This window comes from Echiichthys vipera (assembly GCF_963691815.1).
Source record: "Echiichthys vipera genome assembly, chromosome: 8".
In the NCBI taxonomy this organism is placed as follows: domain Eukaryota; kingdom Metazoa; phylum Chordata; class Actinopteri; order Perciformes; family Trachinidae; genus Echiichthys; species Echiichthys vipera.
The window spans coordinates 29,086,250-29,106,486 of record NC_139833.1 but is presented as its reverse complement, the minus strand read 5'-3'; the positions used below and the strand labels follow the sequence as shown (position 1 = coordinate 29,106,486).

General features: G+C 42.1%; 1 protein-coding gene across 1 annotated transcript in view; it reads left to right on the top strand.

The window, feature by feature from the left end:
• Positions 1–20,237, top strand: part of LOC310950634 (proprotein convertase subtilisin/kexin type 4-like) — a 228,866-nt gene that overhangs the window by 178,025 nt on the left and 30,604 nt on the right. Inside the window, exons 14-15 of the mRNA XM_083918538.1 lie at positions 17,227–17,337; positions 17,567–17,660. Of these exons, the coding sequence (XP_083774664.1) occupies positions 17,227–17,337; positions 17,567–17,660 (205 nt within the window). The remainder of the gene's footprint in view (positions 1–17,226; positions 17,338–17,566; positions 17,661–20,237) is intronic.

Genomic DNA, 20,237 nt, shown 5'->3' with positions numbered 1-20,237 from the left:
GTGCCGCTTCATGTGCCCGTCTGCAGCTTCAGTACAGTATTAGCAGCCAGTCTGGTGCAGGGATGAGGCGGGAAGCTCCCGATCACTCAGCCTGGGCTCAGCCTCCCTCTCCATATGGCCACAGAAAGCCTCTGCTGCCTCCCAGGCCTCTGCCAGTGTGAAAAGCAATTGTGTGGAATATGTAGGAATTAAGTATCCCATCATTCAGCGCAGACATGCAATTAAAAGAGCTGCAGTCGTCACTCGAAGTAGACTTTGCGTGAGTCATGTCACTATAACTCAACACAACTGACGCCTGACAATTTTTTTGTTCCTAAGAGGGAGGAGTAAACACACTTAAAAGGGTCACACACTTCCTGTCTCCCATTTGCTGTACACACTCACTTACACAGACATTCACAACCATAAACATACAAATGTTTCAAGTCTACCTTCACAAAATACTTGAATGTCTAAGTATGTTGAAATAATTATTGGTTGCTAGGGGCAAAGACTTAGACAAAGATTGTATAAATGACAGGCACGTGATATGCTGTTGATTATTTAAATGTAAAATGAGAATAGTCAGATTGTTCCAGTTTGGTGTCCACTACAGTTTGGCCAAAAGGCCTCATTCATGTCATGGATTTAAGGAACAAGCTGGTAAATATAGTATATTTGTAAATGTATTACATATTCATTGACTTCCTTTTGCAGACTGAATCCACTTGGAACCACGCTATATTCTTTTCAGGCTGTTTACTCCCAACAGCACTTCATAACATCCATTTCCCTCTAATATCTCCTGTGGCTCTCTGATGGATGAAGTAGGTTCAACAGGTTGTGTCCGATGTTTTCAGTTCTTTCTTTGTGAACTCTCTGATAGAGCAGGCTGTTTTCACACTTGGTCTGTTCCAGCCCTCCAAACAAGCTCAGATCAATATGACAGCATTGTATGTGCATATGTGACTCCCCTCTGAAGGGAACCAAACTCAAACCTTCTCAGGAGGTGGTCTGAGTACTATTCCCTTCAAGTCCACTTTGCGGTTAACCTGTGCTTAACCCGTGCATTGTGAACACAAAGTGCTCCAGGTTCACTTTGTCCTTTGCCGTTGTATTTCAGCCCTCTAGGCTGCCGTAGACGAGGGCTCAGAAAAATACATAACACCTACAAACACAGCTCTATGTGCTTATTTTAGTCAACATGACATAAAGTATCCCAGTGTGTTGCAGAGTATAAGGGCCCCAAAACTGTTACCCTGCATCTTTTGAAGACACCCACTTGATCCGTCTAACACAGACTGTTGACGCCTCACATTAGCTTCGACCAGACTTTAGAGTGCATTTTTACAAGGAATAAGGACGTAAACTGTTTCCCCCGTCTGTAGTCATGCTAGGAATACATCAATTCAAGGTCATTATGAACAGGAGGAATTATTATTGCCACCAACTCTTCAATCATACATATGGGCATGTGAGTATTTTTTTTTTTAACACACTTGTATGCACATACACTGGCATGCAGATGAATATGTGTGAGTGTACAAACTTGCTGTATATTAGGAGACAAGAGAACACAATTATACAAATGTTGGCATTCAAAGAGATCCAAGGTCATGCAGATCACATAAAAATGATAGATGTTTAAGACTTAAGTGGTGGAATTTCTGCTGCTGTACGTGTTGTACATTTTCAGTTTAAAGTGATTTCTGATAAGGCATTTGGCAAGTGTTATATTCCTATGTGGTATATTTAATCTAGCAGTACACATTTAAGATGATTCTCACATGGCAGAAAAACACATTGTAGTGCTTCAGTTTAACTTTTGTAGTGGAAGTTGCTCCACTGAGATAAAGAGTCATTTTTGCCTACTGGCCAAAAGAGAAACATTACGAGAAGCAAAGGTGCCATAAATGAAACATATGATGATTGAATCACGAATAAAAATCCTACAGCCACTACTACTAGACCCAGAATGACATTATACATGAAATAAATTGGAACTGAAATCAATTCTGAAGGCTCCACACTACCCAAAGAAATAGTGCAGTGTTTCTCTCTGTAGTGTTTCCTCTAGTTTGTTTCTATCTCTTCTGATAGCTCATATCAGTCTGTTCACAGAGCTAAGCTTGAGTGGGCTACAGTGTAAATATCCCAGACCTATTATTACTCCAACAAAATGTTCCTAGCCGTTGTCAAGCCACTAAGTACAAAATGGTGAATTGCAGACACGAAGAGAGATAATTGCCACTCACACTGGAAATTTGGCAAGCGCCTTCCCCACGAGACCCGGATGAAATGGTGCTTCAACCCCCGAAACTGTCATTCTTAATGAAATGGTAATTACAAACCCAGCGGAACAGCTGAGGGGCCTGCCGGGGCCCACGGAGCCCAGCTACCAGAATAAACCTGCTACAACAACCTGCAGAGAGGAGGGAGAGCAGGAAGGAGACAGGAAGGAGGAGGGGGGCAATATAAAGCAGGATGGAGGTTCAGGTAGGCAGTAACACCAAGAATCTGAGATTTATTTCAAATATGAAATGTAATACACACTCCAGGTTGGAGTGTGCTGTACACTGGGACCCTCATCAATAACGCCGGCTGTGTGGAAAACAGGAGGGGAGGTTGGTTAAAAGCGCCCACACAGCCTGGGTAATTGATTGCTTTGTAAGTGAACGTGTCTTTAACCTTTGGGAGGTCAGGCCCAGTCGGACACCATCAGTCCTGCCTGGGGTTGAACCGCTTCCAGCCGTTTGTCTTCCGCTGCTCCCTCGTCTCAGGGCCGATTTGTCAAGCATGAGATGTTTTGGGTGTTTAGATTACAGGCGAGATGGGAAAACAAAGGCAAAATGCCACCCCAAACAAAAGGCCTGAGCCTGGATCTCCCACTGATCAGCAGGCTGGGCAGGAGGCCAGCTACCTGGGGTGCTAAAACTGAAGGGGGTGGAGGAGGGGGGCTTTGCTGAAACAGAGCCACAATGAAGCCCCCAAAGCACAGCCACTGTGGAGCTTGAACCAGAGCCAAAATGGAGGTTGAACGTGAGCCAACGTGAGAATTGAATGACAGCCAGAACGGTGACATGAGATAGAGCCGGAATAGCGCCTTGAGACGTAGCCAAAATGGCAGCCAGAGACTCAGGGGGATAGGAGGTAGCTTGAGGCAGCTAACTGTTTTCTTCACGGCTATACTCCTCATCACTGGAGGTTTTAAAGTGTCCCTTTGCCACCCTCCCAGGTACTTAGGCCTGTCTGTCTGTCAGGCTGTTAGAGAGTGACTAAAGATGATTTATCTCTTAGATTATCAGGCCAGTAGCTACGCCGTCGCTCATATGATGCCCTGGAGAGACAGGTCAGAAACAGACAGCACCTTCTAGGACCAACACTCTACAACACCTCTTTCTTTCTCATGAAGAAGGAGCCATTTATAGCTGGCCTGCACTCCACACATTGACAGGAGAAAGTCAAACACATCTTGTTAAGCACGTGTGGATTATGGCTGGTTATTTATTTTCAGGCGTGATATTTTATCACCGTGAGGTAAAAGCAGCTTGTTCTTGTGTGTTTGTGTCAGTGTGTTTTTATAACATGCGAGTGGGTGTGTGTGTGTGTGTGTGTGTGTGTGTGTGTGTGTGTGTGTGTGTGTGTGTGTGTGTGTGTGTGTGTGTGTGTGTGTGTTTGTGTCAAAGCAAAGTGCTGTGTGTGCCTGTCAGTTCCATCTGCTGTTCTATTACCATAGACGTGATGTACCTGCCACTTCCCTCCTCAGCTGAGGTGTGTGTGTCTGTGTGTGTTTGTGTGTGCGCGTTGTATTTCCCCATCCTGTTGTTAGATCTGACAACTGCGAACACAAGCTTGTGGTAAAAAAAAAGGCGGAAAAAGAAAACCCTCAAGTTCCAGATCCCTCCCTAAGTCTGACAGTCAAACTGTCTAGGATTGTGGAAAAGCTACAATCTTCTCTTACACTCTTCATCTCACTCCTCTGCATGGATTTAAGAAGCCAAGAAGTATATTTTGACACTATTCTCTAACGAGGAGTTTGTTCTCAACACAATATGATATTCTGGTGCTTTTACAGAGGGTTCCCACATTAGTTTGGTTCAAGCTCATTGATATTTGTCGGCTCCATTAGGCTTTGAAGTGATTCTTTCCTGCCATGCAGAAATGTGTTCAAGGATAAAATAACATTAAATTCAGCTGCATATCGTTTGGTAGTTTTTGGTTTTAGTGTGGATTCAGTACCGATTTTAAAACCTAGTGTGTAAAGCATGAGTATATATAGAAAGAAAATCAAAAATGTAAGCCAAACTTCTCAATTGTTAAACAACCATTCAAGAACTGTACCTTAAGTCTAAAACCGGCCAAATTTGTATTCCATCAGGAACTATCCCTTTCAACCAAATAGCTCCATGAACTAAGATGCCACAGAAACAAACAAAAACTCAAGAAAGAAATCAGGAAACTGAGCTGCCTCTTGTTCAGTCCTGTTTGTTTTTCCACCACATCTGAAGAACTGTAAAGGTTAGGCAAATTAGTCACCTTGTCATGAACGGTGCGGGGAATAATGCAGACACGGACAACGAGTAAGATTTAAACAGATATTTAATGACAGTTTTTCTCGATTGCTAAGACACATTTCTTGAAAGCTTCTCTCCTTTTCTCTAAACTTTGAACACAAACCCCAATTTTCAAGCTACATTCACAAAACCTCAGACTTCTTGCAAAACCAAACTTTCACCTCAAAACAGTTCAATCTGTGCCCAAAACTGAATTTTGTTGTCAAATCGTGCCCCAAGTCAATCAAAATTAAAAACACTACTGAGAAGCCACTAAACACTACCTAGAAAAATAGAAAACACAAAGCTCAGGACATGAAGCTGAATGCGTGTTGCAAAACAAAAAACCTGTGCATTAAGCACTTTAAACAAAGACAAAAAACAGAACTCTTGTGCATTTACACAGCACACAGCACTTGTACAAAACAAACAGAAATCGTATGCATTTGCCACTTGTGTACATGTGCCACCTGTCCTCCCACCCCCATGTGGCAGTCTTTCAATTGTACTAAAAGGGAACATGCATGGAAAATGCAAACATGCAAACATGCAAAATATACATGGAAAACTAGACCTACAGACAGTTGGACTAACCCTCCATTACAATACTTCAGTACATTGGCACAGTGATTTACTGAAACATATATTTACTTACAGTATACTGTGGTACAGTATATACTGTAATATGTCATACAGTAATTTGCTCTCAACATTTACATACTGTACTCTAATGTCAAAAAAGATAATTACCTTTTCTCTTCTCTAAATCTTTGGATTATGGTGGACACAGTGAATCTAGCGATGTTTGGTTGTACACTTTGTCCGGCCTCCCTCATGCTCACCATTATGCAGCACAGGTGCATCACAATGAAAATGTGTTGGGAAGTTGTGTCTAAACAGGTGAAAAGTGCTCATGGTTTTGCCAAAAGAGTGATTGATTCAATCAGTGGGTTCAGGCAACAGAGAAATTGGTTCAAACAACAGGGTTTAGTGTTTTAGCAATTGAGAAAAACTGTAACAAAAATCAGAAAGAAGAAAAAAACAGAAAACGGGAAAACAGGTACAGGGTCCAGGTGGAGACGAGGGGAAAACCAAACGCAGCGATCAGGAGACAAAACACGAACGGGTGGAGGAAAACAGGAACTCGGGTAACTATAACCAAAGAAACAAAGAAACGATTAACATAAACCAATGCAACATGGAAAGGGAACACGATCATCAGAAGTAGGTAGCCAACCAAGAGAGAGACACGAACCACGAAATAGCAATAACGGTCTAGCACCGGACGTGAGTCACATCCGGCTCTTTATCCAGACGTTAACGAGGACACGAGCCACAGCCGGAACCACGCCTACCAGCTCCAACAGACAAACACACAGGGAAAGACACAAGCAGCAGAAACAGACAGAGGGAGACAAACTCACACAAAAGGAAGTTCGGAAGAGACTGACAGGACCGTAATCCTGACACACCGAACAGCAGCGTTTGAGAAGCCCTTTTCACACCTTAGGGAATAAAAACACTTAGAAACACACAACACATTGTTCTTTCTTTGTATGGTTGCATGACTCTGATATTTGAATGGATATAGTCAATGATACAGGAGACGAGGGCTGCGGTCGAATAGCCCAAAAAGTTATGTCTTTTCATAATCATTTTTCCTTGACCTTGAGGAGGTCAAGGAAAGATGCGAACAACCACGGTGCTCTGAAATCCAAATTAACTTACACTGGGCTCGGATGTGACTTCAGATGTTACTAACGTTAGTCTGCTGTGATGAAACTACAATGTTCCGAAGGTGGACTGCAAAAAGCTGGAAACGTCCCATGAGTTATTATCATTTCATGCAGATCCTATAGACATGGACAACCCAGTGGATTTATTTTTCATTTACCACTTAATTTAACCATTTCTTTCTCTAATTATGTCCACTCATGTGAGGCATGCAGTCAATGTTAACTACTTTTTGTAAGGCATGAGAGTCATACTGGCACTCACATGGCAGAAGTGTTACAAAAGGCTACAGAGTGGTCAGTGTGTGTTAAAGGGGCACTATGGAATGTGTTGACTAGCTAGCTTGTAATGCACACTAACAAATCTGAATAGCTTCCATGTCAGTTCTGTGAATAAATTCAGAATTTCTGCCTTATTCCTGGTAATTTTGTTCTTCAGTTACACAGATATCGTGATGTATCATAGATGACCAATATATGCAATATCGCAGATATCCTGTATGGTGATATTATCTTTTTCAAGGGCTAACTATCGTGATTGTATTGTATTGTGACTTACTGGTATTGTCCCACCACTACTGACTACTGAATTTTTTTGATGTTCTTTATATTTTTGGGACTAGGTAATTGTATGTGCGTGTGTCTGGGTGTAGACATGCACACTGTATGCTTATTTTGTCCACACAGTCAACCTCAGCTCCTGTCACAAATGGACATTCTGACGTCTCTCACCATCTAAAGATCTGATGCTAAACTTTAGGTGTTCAGGGTCAAAATAAAATGTCTTCAATTTGTGACTGACAGCTGACGTTGTAAGCCGACAAAGTAAGCATACAGTTCACTGATCACACATCATGGGCGATGTCACACACACACACACACACACACACACACACACACATCCACACACATCTGACTTGATAACTAACGTTACATTATAGCCTATAAGTGCGATTGATAACAATTAACGCAGGTAGTGAAGTGAGCCCTCAGCCAGTTCCCAGCTCCGTGCTTAATTTGACATCCAGTAGGCATACAGTCATAAGAAAAGCGTGTCCAAACTTCTGACTGGTTCTGTAGATCTCATGTTTATCTTCTTAAATCACCTGAAAACAACAGCAGTCAGCTACACTTGTAGGTTTGATCTACAAACTAGTAGTAGTAGTAGTAGTTCACTAATAAGGTAAAACCTGTTGTTTATGCTGCATTTAGCTAAACTTTCACTTCCCTTTGTCTTGTGCATCAGGCACTTCATTCAGCATGGCTGAATAAAAGTTTATCTCGTACGTACACGATAGTATCTCCTATGTAGGAGATAAAGGTTTTGGCCAACAATGCCCCAATTCTTTTTTCAACTTGCTCTTCAGGGCTTCGGTATAGAAGAATCATTACACCCCCAGTATTTTACCATCATGAGACGGATTGCATAGCCTTTATCAAGTGTTTCCCCAGACTTTTGACTTGGATATTGCCAGCGCCTGTCAATAATTTGTCGCTGTCTGTATTCATCCGTCTCCTCACTAGTGCAACTACAGGAGACATTAAATAGTGACTGTCAAAATGTCAAAAGTGGGAATCAGTAATACAGAACACCTGCATGTTGTAATCAAATATAGATATTTGGTGCCAGTGTATCAATAATGTGTCGCAAGAGAAATGGCAACAATATGTTGCAGTATCAAGGTTTTGTCCCACCACTAGTAGTCATTGCCCTTGTAAGATATCTCAGAAAGGGCGAGTAATGAAGAGGTGAAGTTTTCAGTGAGAAGGCATTTATCAGAATTGTAGCTCTTCTTGTGATTCTCCCACATTTATCACTGTAAATCAGTGTAATCTTGTTTGGAAAATATGTTGTGGAGGGACTGGTTCGTTCGCTTAGGGTCCAACTGTGAATTGACTGAAGATCAATAACCTCACAACTCTGTAAGCTTTATAACTGAATTTGAAGTTCATAGAGTATGTATGGATTTTGCAGTTGTGTGTTTATATATCTTACTGTGTTTGAAAAGAGAGTGTGTGCGTGCTTTGTGGGGAGCACGAACATAAATACATGAATATGTACGCGTGTGATTGTGTATAAAATGTGAGTGCATTCTGGCAAGCCATTTCTATTTCATGCAAGGCCATAGACCGTCCCAGGGCAGCGGGTCTCTCTTTCCCTCTCTTTTTCCCCTCTTCTCACCCTCTCTCCTCTTCTCTCCCCCTCAGTCTCCCTGGTGGGGTTGTAATCCTGCCCTTGCGTCTCTGCCACAGCCAGATAGATTAATTAATTATCCAGACCTCTTCTTCTTTCACTGCTGAGCCAATTATTCTGTGACTGAGCCTGTGGTCTATATACCCGTGTTTTAGAAGAGAGCGAGAGTGTGTGTGTGTGTGTGCAGGGAGATTACAGTCACAACTCATTGACAGACTACCAATCCCACGATAACCTACTATAAACTATGCAATACTTTTGTTTCCTGTGACAGGAGAGCAGTTCTATGTCTGGGTAACTGTTGAGAGGAAGTGGAGGCTCTTTATGTGTGTGTGTGTGTGTGTGTGTGTGTGTGTGTGTGTGTGTGTGTGTGTGTGTGTGTGTGTGTGTGTGTGTGTGTGTGTGCCTGCGTGCGTGCGTGCGTGCGTGCGTGCGTGCGTGCGTGCGTGCGTGCGTGTGTGTGTATGTGTATGTGTGTGTGTGTGTGTGTGTGTGTGTGTGCTTGTTCGTGCGTGCGTGTGTGCGTGCGTGTTTATTAAAACGAACAAACTACATACCATCTCAACTTTTAAATCTTATTCCTCATTAACTTCCTCTCTCAGAACTTTTGTTTTGAGTGTAATATGGCTCAACTGCAAGTCTGAAGTACACTCCAGTTGTACGCACAGATGCAAAATGTTGATGTTAATTGTGTGTTTGTGGATATGCATTTGATTGATGGGTCAGCAGATCCACTGGGCTGAATGAGCCGACTGCGTGTTTGTGTGTGTTTGCGTGTGACATACACCAACTCGCCCCGAGGGACAGGGGAAGCGGAGCACTGCACCTCCTGCAGGGGGTGCCGTGTCTCCCGACAGGGGGTGCAGCAGGCAAACAGAGGGGTGCCTGTACACCCCTATACACACACACACACACCCCACTCCACCCTACTGTGCTACAAGACAAGTGGGGGGTTGTAGGGACCCTGTGTTCTTCTAAACCGCCACTAATGCATTATTCATGTACAATTTTGATATTTTACTAGGGGGTAGAAAAACAGAAGGAATTTCAAAATAAAGTTCCCTAAATTGTTAAATTATGTCACCACCATGATAAGCTGACAGCAAGTTGTTGATAACGTAAATCTACTCTGGAGTTTATAAAGCCAAAGTTTCAACCATACACCATATCACCGTTTTCAGTGATACTTTAATACTTTTTTTTTTTTTTTTTAAACACGTTTTGATCTCTGTATTGAGCAAAATCAATGACTGTTGACCAAAGATATTCACTATTATTTGGTTATCATTAATACTGTGTTGGTTAGCGAGACCAAATGCCTTCTTTAATAGCTAAGAAACACTTAAATTAGATACTTTATGAATTTCTCGACAGCTGCTTATAAACATAATTTTGAACTAAGCAAAACCAAAACCTTTTACCTAATCTTAACCTTCACCTCATGTTGCTTAAACATATATAGGTTGAATATGTAGAATCTTTATTAAAAGCTATATTTAAAAAAAATAATAATAATACACCCACGTACACAATAAAAGTATTGCTTTTCCATAAAAAAAAATATATTTAGTCTGAACATTTTAAATTATTGAAGTGTTTGACAATGACTTTCTGTCCCGTTGTGTTTCCATGGTAGCAGCCAATACCGTTGAGCGTTGCTGGTTGCCAGGGTTGTCTGTTGTTGGGTGCAGCTACTGTAGGTTGGCACTGGGTTAAATGGAGTTTGCCAATCCTGCAGCTGCTTCGGAGCCTCAGTGAAGGGGGCGTTATTTGTCCCAGCAGCTCAGTGAGCGGAGACGGGCAAAAACCAGAGTCAATAGCTGTGTTCAAAATCGTTCCCTATCATAGAAGTAGTGCACTATATAGTGTGTACGCCATTTTGTAGTTGTCTTTGAATTCTCCGTGGTTAATTGAATTCACTATATAGTCCACTATAAAATACCCACAATGCACAGCTAATTTGAGTGTATATATGATGTACACTACATTGTACTCCCGCATACCACAATGCATTGCGGCCGTTTTACCGGAGGAGAAGAAGAAGCAGAAGACGTGCTAACGGTAGCCAGAGAGCTAACTGCAGCTACCAACAACTGTCCTCACGAGTTTACTGCTGTTACTCGCTTGCTAAATAAATTAACTGTGGGCTATTACAGCTGGCAATCCGGACACACAACCGTTGTTATCAAAACCACACGTTAACACTAACATTGAAATGAACAAGCAACATAAATACAACATTTAACCGGCCTCCTGAGTGCAGGTTTGAATCATAAACAGACTGAAAATGAGTTTACAGCTCTGTTTGTTTACATGATGCTGGACGCACCTGCTTCCGTCACACATATATATCAGGCGCATGTACTGACCATAGACTCTACTGAAGCATTTAAAAAAATTCCAGTGTAGTGTCCGAAATCTCGTTTGATCGTTCCCCATATAGTGCACCATTTAATAAACAATATATAGGGGATAGTAAGTGAATGACTGAGGCTAAAATAGGCTAATACAGGCATTCACTCCATTGACTAAATCGAGATAAAAGGAGTTCAAAGGCATTAAAATGCACGGCCAAATGGCTACGTTTCTCCTTAATCGGTAAGCTAACTTTCATGTTTACTTAGCTGGAACGGCTAACGGCTTACGCTAACTGTCATTCAATCTTCTCTAATACTGGAGGGGATGGGTTCAAACAGACTCAAACAGACTCCAATCTCCTGTAGGCTACTGGGCCTAGCAACCTGTCAACCCAACCAACCTGGCAACTCGACTGCTGGAATTATTTTTTGTTGTTGAACTACAATCTTGAGACACTAGATGGCGGTGTTCTGTTCATTCTACACATTCAACCTTTACCGTAATGGTCACCTACCAGTTACCGTTTCACTGCATTAATTAGAACTCCATATTTTGTAAGATTCCATACAAAATGTTGTGCAGAGGTTTTCATAAGATATCATACAAACCCATTGATGATATTTCAAGGATTAACATTTTACCATTTGTGCTATGTTCACTTTCCATTTTAATGGTTCTGATCTAGACTCACTGAGGTCCACATTAATAGCATATGCCCATAAACTGACCTGCAACCTACATTCATAATCATATATTCTTTATAACACCACATTTGAAATAGAGAACTTTTGAACTGCATGATGAGAACGTGTAGCAAATGTCATACCTTTCAATTAACACCAAAACAAACTTGGTTTTTGATCCTTACATTGCTGTTTGCTCTATCACATTTAGTGATATGGCATCCAAAACGTGTCCTTTTTGAAGAGGCAAACAAAGGCTGCTGGTTCAGTGTGCGCATCGCCCGGAGGGAAAGAAAAGCACTCAGGACCCGGGAGGGAATCTTATGCCAAGCTTGTAGCTCAGCGCTTACTCAACCCTCCCTCTCTCTCTTCTCTCTCTCTCTTTCCCCACAAGGGCAGAGACATCTAAAAGGACTGTACCTTGGTGTGTGTCCAACAAAAGCTCTCTGCTGAATTTTATCCTCTTTTGAATTTGTGTTTGAATAACACTCTAGCTACAAATCAAAATATGTTTGACACTGAGAGTGAGGTCATGGAGTATAGATCATTGTGGCTTCCAGAGAAGTCTCCTTGTGTAAGAGAATCGGACGGGTTGCTGCTACTTTGACGGATGGCAGTGGAGACTGAAAGGGCCGTTTGGTGCCCATTCTCCTGAGACTGAGTCCATGCCTCTGCCAAACCCTTCATTTTCCGCCCTGCAATATATTTCATTAAACTTTTCACTCTTTGCAAGGTAATTCACTTGACATTTTGAGGCTGTGCTGTTGAAGGCTGCTGAGTGTTTCTCTCTCTGTAATTTCAAGTCAGACGGACATTTGCCTAATACAGCCTAAAAATGTATTCAATTGTTTGTTTTTCTTTCCATTTAAAAATATACATTCAGAACAGTTAAATGGATGAAATTGTGTTACATCCAAACCAACAAAGCTGAGCAGCGCGGCGCAGCATTTCATGGTTACAGCCATGCAGGTCCCACTGGCGCAGATATAATTAAGACCTCTTCTTAATTACTTAATAAGCCTAATTAGTAACATTTCTGAGCAGCGGATTTGGCTGTAAGTGCGATTGAGATCAGAAGAATGTTAAGTCCAATTGTTATTTCATTTTAATCCTAATGTTAATGAAATTAGTGCATCATGATATAACAGAAACAAACCACGCTGGGATTGACCGTAAGGCTAATGCAGTTTTCAGTGCTCCCGAGAAACATTCAATTACGTGGTACACACAAAAAAAAAAATCATAGAAAACAAAAAGTGAATATAGTTTTTGTTGGCTGCTCCAGTCATGTGTCACCTTGATCAAGTGTATCCACTCTTCGTTTATATTTCATTAGTCCATGGCCAGATGTGAAGGAGACTTGCGTGAAACTGACTGGGGGTCTGCTGTCTTGTCGTCACGATAACTAAGCCTAGCCCACCAATCACGCGCTGGAGCTGCTACTGCATTCCTGGCCACTTAATTAGAAGTTGTTGGTACCACAGAAGGTGTCACCAACCTTTTCAGGCGCTGAACAGATGGTGTCCCCTCTTTTTGAGGTCCTGCCAATGCCCACTCTGTGGCTCCTGGGAAAATGACCTAACTCACAGGCAGCTGCTTAGTGCGGCTTGAGTGATTCTTTACAGCCACTTCTATTGGGGGGGACTTAGCAGGACGTACTACTGCAAACAAGGGGTGAGACTGCAGTAGCTAGGGCCCTGGATAGCTGCAAAAATCTGTTTTGGGTGCAGCATACCAGTTGTAAAAGTTGTGGTATTAATTCCATGTGCAGCGACAAAGCGAAGACCTCGACCTTGACCTCGGAGATCTTGATGTCTCAGTGCTAGTTGGGTCTGTGTGGACCTTACTCTGCTGCTGGCAGATGGTGTGAATATCAACAGAGAAAGGACCTGGGAAGGCCGGCAGAACAAAAAGTGAAAAGGGTTCCTCGACAGTTACAAAGAGGCCCCGTGGAGAGGTGGGGTGTGGGGGTGGGGGGGGTGGGGGGGTGCGTTCGTCCTAATGGACAGAAAGAAGGAGGGAGTAAGAGTTTGCGAGGGCATTTGCCGTCCAGAACTGAAAGTGGATGGAGAAAATGCGAGAGACGAAGATTCGATATGTGTGGAGGCGGGGGGTCGGGGCTTTAACACGCTTCGTGCTGCGTGGACAGAAGATCAGCTGTCACTCTGCAGTCGGCTTGGCTCAACCTCCCTCCGACCACGCTGGAGGTGGAGAAAGAACAAGTTGAAAATTTGACGACTGTGTTTTCTGACTAATTGCTTGATATGAATTGCGTTCTGTGGGTTTCATTTTAAATATATTAATCTTAAACATTTTTTGCACTATTTCCAAAAAGAGACATTTATAAATCCTGTGATTAAACTGCTCAGCACACTGTCCCACACCACAACAGCTCTAAATCCTGTACACATCTCCGTCCAGAGAAATCACAAGGCTTTTGCCTAAAGTAGCAGCGTGTTAGTCGTTCCCTTCCTTGGTACTGATGATGAGATGGCTGAAAAGGCCAGGGAGTCTTCTTGGAAAGCGTCTCAGCTCAGCAGTGGTGTTTCACTGACATGACAGGGGACATAAAATCTGTCATTTTCATCATGTTCTATCGTGGGTAAACCTGTTTCCTGCAGCTTTCTCTATCAGATATATGTCTGTGGGTTTATGGCCGTGGAGCTGGGGCAAGCCCGATCGATCTGCGGGAGCTGTAGGATTTAATAGGTGCACAGCTCTCGCTAAGGGGTACGTGGTGGGGTGGGTATATTTAATCACTAAAAGGGAGCAGGATGGCAAGCTCGGGTCACCAACAGTTTGTGTTTTATGAGAAGTCAGGGTATCAGTTTTTCCCACACTGTGAAATATCTTGGGTGATCTATTGTTATTGCTGGTGTTTTTATCGTTCACAGAAGACCGGATCAAGAAATGAAACCAAAGCATATACTCAGGGACACTGATGTGTACCTATGTAGTGTATCTGTTTAACAAAAAAGACAATAACTATATATTGTTATACTATACATGAAGGAATCTTGATTATTAATCTTGAGCATTATTTACAATAATGACAAATGATTTCATGAAAATACTAGAAGCCCTTAGTGCTGTAATATACAGATATTAACAGCATATGTTATAGAACAAGAAAGGTGACACAGGAATATGTCTTATTAATTCATTAATTTGTTAATGTTAATTTGTTAGCTAATGATCCACTTTGCATATCAGATATGTTTAATGTATAATGGTGATTATGCTCACCATTACATTTAATATATCCGGGGCATTAGAGAGATAAAATGCCTTTTCTTGGTGTTTTTGCCGGTGAATCTGCCACTGAGCCGTGCAATATTGAAGAGATGTGTGGGCACTGTGCTAAATAAATAAATGTATTCAGTCTTTTTGTTGGACATCAACCTGTCACTTACATGCCTATTGTTAAAAAAAAAATAGACTTGAAAGATAATAAAGGCTTCAAGTTGCATTCTCACCTGTGAGTTTGGAGGCTGACAGAGCCGGTGCAGACAGCCGCATAGATTCAAATAAGAGTGATCTGTTGCATGAGTGAAAAACACATCTGAGATGTCTTTAGTCTAGGCACAGGGTAAGGCCACATTCAGACTGACTTAAGGCAGCCTATTGATTCAGCGAAAAAGGGCATTTCATCAAAATAGTGGGTTTTCCTGTATGGGGGGCTGCAACAAAAAATGTTACCCAGTTTTGCTGTAACGTAATTCAACAAGGCACTGCCAACTAAATTTGTGCAAGCTTTCTTCAGTAGTTCACTTTTCAACATGATTGTTGCATTACTACGGTTTATTTTGCGTTTGTCACAATGGGAGTTGTGCCACTGGAACAGTTGTGCAGTGTTTTGAAAGTCACCTCATAGATCTGTTACTCCAACCAGCCTTCCTGGATCCTATTTCATTGTCTCACGGCTACCTGAGAGAACATTCCCTTTGTGTTCAGTTAGTGAAGAGGTTTGGAACCCCTGTGACGTGTAACCCTCCTCTCTGGGTTTAATTAAAAAAGCCTACATGAGTTCAGACAGTGCATTTTAGGCTTTTTTTTCATTACAGCAGAGCAACAACAGTTCAAAAGCATTTTTAACTATATATTAGGGGGCGGCCAGTGGCACAGTGGTTAGAGCAGTCGCCTCATGTAAAGAGGCTGAAGGTCCTTGAGGCAGCAGACGCCGGTTCTACTCTGACCTTTGGCCTTTTGCTGCATGTCCCCCCCTTTCTCACCCAATTTCCTGTCTGTCCTATATAGTAAAGGCTTTAAAAACTGCCAGAAAAATAATCTTTAAAAAAAAAAAAAATTCGGTATTGTAATCATGTCAGTTTTGGTGACTTCACACAAACACTGATTACTTAATAAAAACACTTTTATCTCCAATCATCTAGTATGAGCACGTTTGAAACTTGAAAGCAGAATTTAGCTCCCAGCCTGTTTCTCTGTTAGGCTCTTTATTCTTTAGGAGGATCCATGTCCATTGATCCCTCAATGCTCTAGTTTTCTGCATTCAGCTCTTGTCAGCGGTGTTTTGTGCCACTTCCTCACAGTTTTCACAAACCCCTCGAATGACCTTGAACTTCAGCAGCGCACCTCAACCCAACACACCCGACTGCCTAATGCTATTATGCTGGGCCCTACATGCTAAAAGTCATTGGTGGTGATAGTGGCTGATTAGATTGTGTCCATTGATCTCGCTTCGTGCTGTTAGGACGAGGACGGTGTGGGCTGCAGCTCCTCAGACGCACTGACAGTCTGAGACGGAGGAGATGGAGCCCCATGCAGGGCAGCAGATTGAGTTATTGATCAGCTCTCTCCTTCTGCTGTCTCTGTCTCTGTCTCTGCTGCTCCGAGAGACCCCGTCATCAGGATAATGAATTTCACTTATTGCAGATTAACGGCATAAGGTCTGTATGGTAATAATGGCAGAAATTAGCTCTTTGTCACCCCCTCTGGATTTCCAAGAGGAGGGGCTGGGGAGAATGAAGGTTGCACTGTTACTTGGTCTGAGGACTGAGGATTTAAACAAGAGGGAAGTGAGAGAGTGAAAGTACATGAAAATGAAAGATTTGAGGGAGAATTAAGAAGAGACTTATGAGGACGGCGATTTCAGCATCACTGAAGTGGCCAAGGAGAGTTCCGATGTAAGAAATTCAGGTTTGATGGACGAGAGTCAAGGAGAATTTAGAGAGGAAAAGAACACTGAATAGCAGGCTGCTCTCTGAAAAAAAAGAGGAGAGATGAGAATAGATGATTCAAAAGAGACGCAGAGAGATTGTGAAGCAGGAGTGGTAAAGTGGAGGAGAGTAAGATAGGCAGTGGTCATACAGTCACCAGGCAGCGATGCCGCTTAAGGGTAGGCCATTGTGTCTCCAGCACCCAGATTGGGGTGGTAAAGAATGAATAATGAGGCTTGATTACAGTCTGTGAGATGGCACATTGTTCAGAATCAATCCTCCAGGCAATTACAGGCCGACAAACAGCAGCCCTCAGGCTCAGCCCGGACAGCGCTGGTAGAGATTGTGTCAGAGGACAACATCATCTTCCTCAATGACTTGTTGCCTCCTCGTGTCAAAGCCATTAGCACTTACTCTTCTGCTGCAGCACATTCAACCGCCCACGTAAAAGCCCCCAGTTCACATGTGTGTGAGGATATAAGGATGCATTTCCTTTTCGTATACACAAACACATACAGTATATAATGGTGTGTGCCCTTGTTGTTTCAGGTATGGTTTTGGATTGTTGGATGCAGGGCTGATGGTGCAGCAGGCTGCACGCTTCAACAGTGTTGCTCCACAGAGGACGTGCACGCAAGAAGTCCCACTCCATCTCACCAGGTAAAAGTATTATGATTGACTACATGCTTATGTATATATGTTTTTTTACATTTAAAACCCCATAGCTAGTTCTATTGTGTTACTTAACCTGCTTCAACGGAACAGCTCTCCCACAGGAATAATCATGTGGCATCTTATCTTCACCTATATTGTCACTGCTTTGTCTGTTAAGCGATGCGAGAAAAAGGTCTGGCAACTGAGTGACTTGTAATGATGTTTTACTGGTTAGGATCCTTTCTCCAGGAGGCGTGGTTAGTGTAAACATCCAATCAGATGCCTGCCGTGGGAGGACTAATGAGATCAACACTCTGGAGCACGTTCAGGTCAGGCGGAAGTTTTAAAACATACTCAAATGCCATGAACATGTAGTATATTGTTCAAAAATCTGCAGTTTTTCAAAGGAATAACTTGGTTACAAAAATATAATGGAAAGTTCTACTTAAAGAAGAATAATTCATTTAAATTAGAGATCTCTCTTCTCATGTTACTCTGGGCAAGTATTTCCCAAAACGTCAAACTGTTCTTATAGTCGCTCACACCAAGGCTGGTTAACTATTGATCCTGTTTTATTTTGAAATGTTTTGAGTCATGTTCCTAGTTTACTCTGAAGTTCTCTCCTTTAGTGCCCTGTCTTCTCTTCCTAACATTACATTAGATTACATTACATTACATTAGTGAATGTGATTCAGATTCAGATGTTTATTTAATACATGCATAAAAACATCTGAATCTGAATCACATTCACTAATGCATAGCCTAACGTATACATCTTCAGAGCATTCTGAAAGACCGGGTATGTTATCAGCATGTTAGGAGCCACAAGGATGCAATGAGACTGGACAAATCAATTAGGCAGGCTGGCTCTGTGATTGGTTGGACACACTGGAGTGGTGGAGAGATGTACACCCAAGATGTTAGAGGCCATTCTGAACAACTTCATAACACCATGAGAGATACAGAAAATTCTACATACCTACAGCCATCAGGCGTTCTAGTTCTTCTGCAGATGGCAGATGACACACACACACACACACACACACACTCACTCACTCACTCTCTCTCTCTTTCTTATAGATATTGTATACGTTAACCGTTCATAGTTCTGTGATTTCCCTGATGTTCATGAACGTGACATACACTTACTAAGAAGCCTGTCAATCATTGTCATTCCCATGACAATGGGTTGGTTGGAAGTGGGCTAGAACTACTGTGTGTAAGCCGGCCGGCAAGTGAGAGGGCCGAGCTAAAAGTTGGTCAGCTCATGACCGTGACAGAAGTCCGGTTGCTTCTCTTGGTGTTGGCCACGGCCCACAGTAGCCTGGTTGTTCATGAAATAAGCACGGAGAAACCATCTGATGGTAGTGAATGTACTGAGGGACGCTACACTAAATATATTAACAATCCCCTGTTATGCTAATTTCACTGGGTTGGCATTATGGTAGTGTCGGGCTCCTCTGCCGTTTTGGTGGCGTTATGCTGTTGTCGTCACAGGCAACGGAAGGCTCAGAGGTCCGAAAAGCATGTGTACACAGACTGGGTTAATTGAATGAATGAATCAATGTGTGAAGGCTGTCAAAGAAAAAGAAAAATTTTCCAGTGGGTATACTACGTGTACCTACATATCACGTAGACTACCCCTCTGCAAAGTACCAGTTTTAAACATCCCCACGCAGGAAAAAATATATCCCTATAAAAGGAATCATCTCGTGTCAGACACAATCAGTCATTCGTCTCATCACTTCCCCGTGTAGTAAGTTATATGTCTGGAAGACGAGTAGAGCAGGAGGTCACTTGGATATTTGACTTTCCATGAGGGAACACTATTGGATCCACCATTTGAAGGCCCCATCACTTTATGGATTAAATATTGATTTTGACTTGAGATGTTTTCTGTAAAGCATACGTATTGGATATAGTATTTATGATGTTCAGCTAGAGCTGATGTTTTAACTTACGTTATACAGTATATCTAATAGAAACAATTTGTTTCTTTATATATTTTTCCTAATTAAATAGTATATATGTATATATTGCTGTGATTGGCTGCAATTCTTGTCACTGCAAAGTTTTACCCGGTGATGGCTTTTCTCCCCCTGTGGTGAGCCTATATAACATCAGTGCCTGTTGTCTGATTTTAAAAGGTCGATCTTGAAGAAGGTCTGAGGGCTTAAATGTTATTTATATTAAAGAGAAATGTATATGGAGCCAGAGTGTGCTATGCTTCTTTTCAACTTTTATAACTGTTCCTTTATAACAATGGACGGTATAAACAGATATTTTCTTGTACGTGTTGTGGTTGTGATGTAAATTGGCTCTTACAGGCTTTACTGTCCACCTTGACATTATACAAATCAAGACGAAGTGTATTAAAAAACCGAAAGGGATGTTTTGTGTATTTTGAAGTAGGGTTGTATGAGGCGGTTAACAGTTGTCAGTGTGTTACCTACAGTAGATGACAGTTGGTGCAGCCCCAGTTTGGAGAAGCAGTCCCAGCAAAGGATGTAAGCACTGTAGGCTACTGCTGTGGACGGGGGTCTGTTCTTTAATCTTGGACTATTTTTTCTCAACCATAGAACTTCTGTATTCCTACGCTTAAACACAACAGTTGATGTGTGGCCGTGCGCAGCACAGTTGCAGTTATGCATATGGAAGTTCTATCCTAAAATATGTTTCAGTTGTTACCACCATCCACAGCAGGACATTGCTTAACTTGTGTCGAGACTCATGTCAGCTTCTCCAAACAGAGGGCGTTTGAACTGTTATCTACTGTAGCAACATACTGACTATGGATAGTACCTCATACAACCGCACTTGAAAACACCCAACGAAGTTTGAGTATTTCTTATAAATTGTTTTCAGGTTTCTGTGGTCATGTGCTCTACCTCAGAGATTTTTAAGAA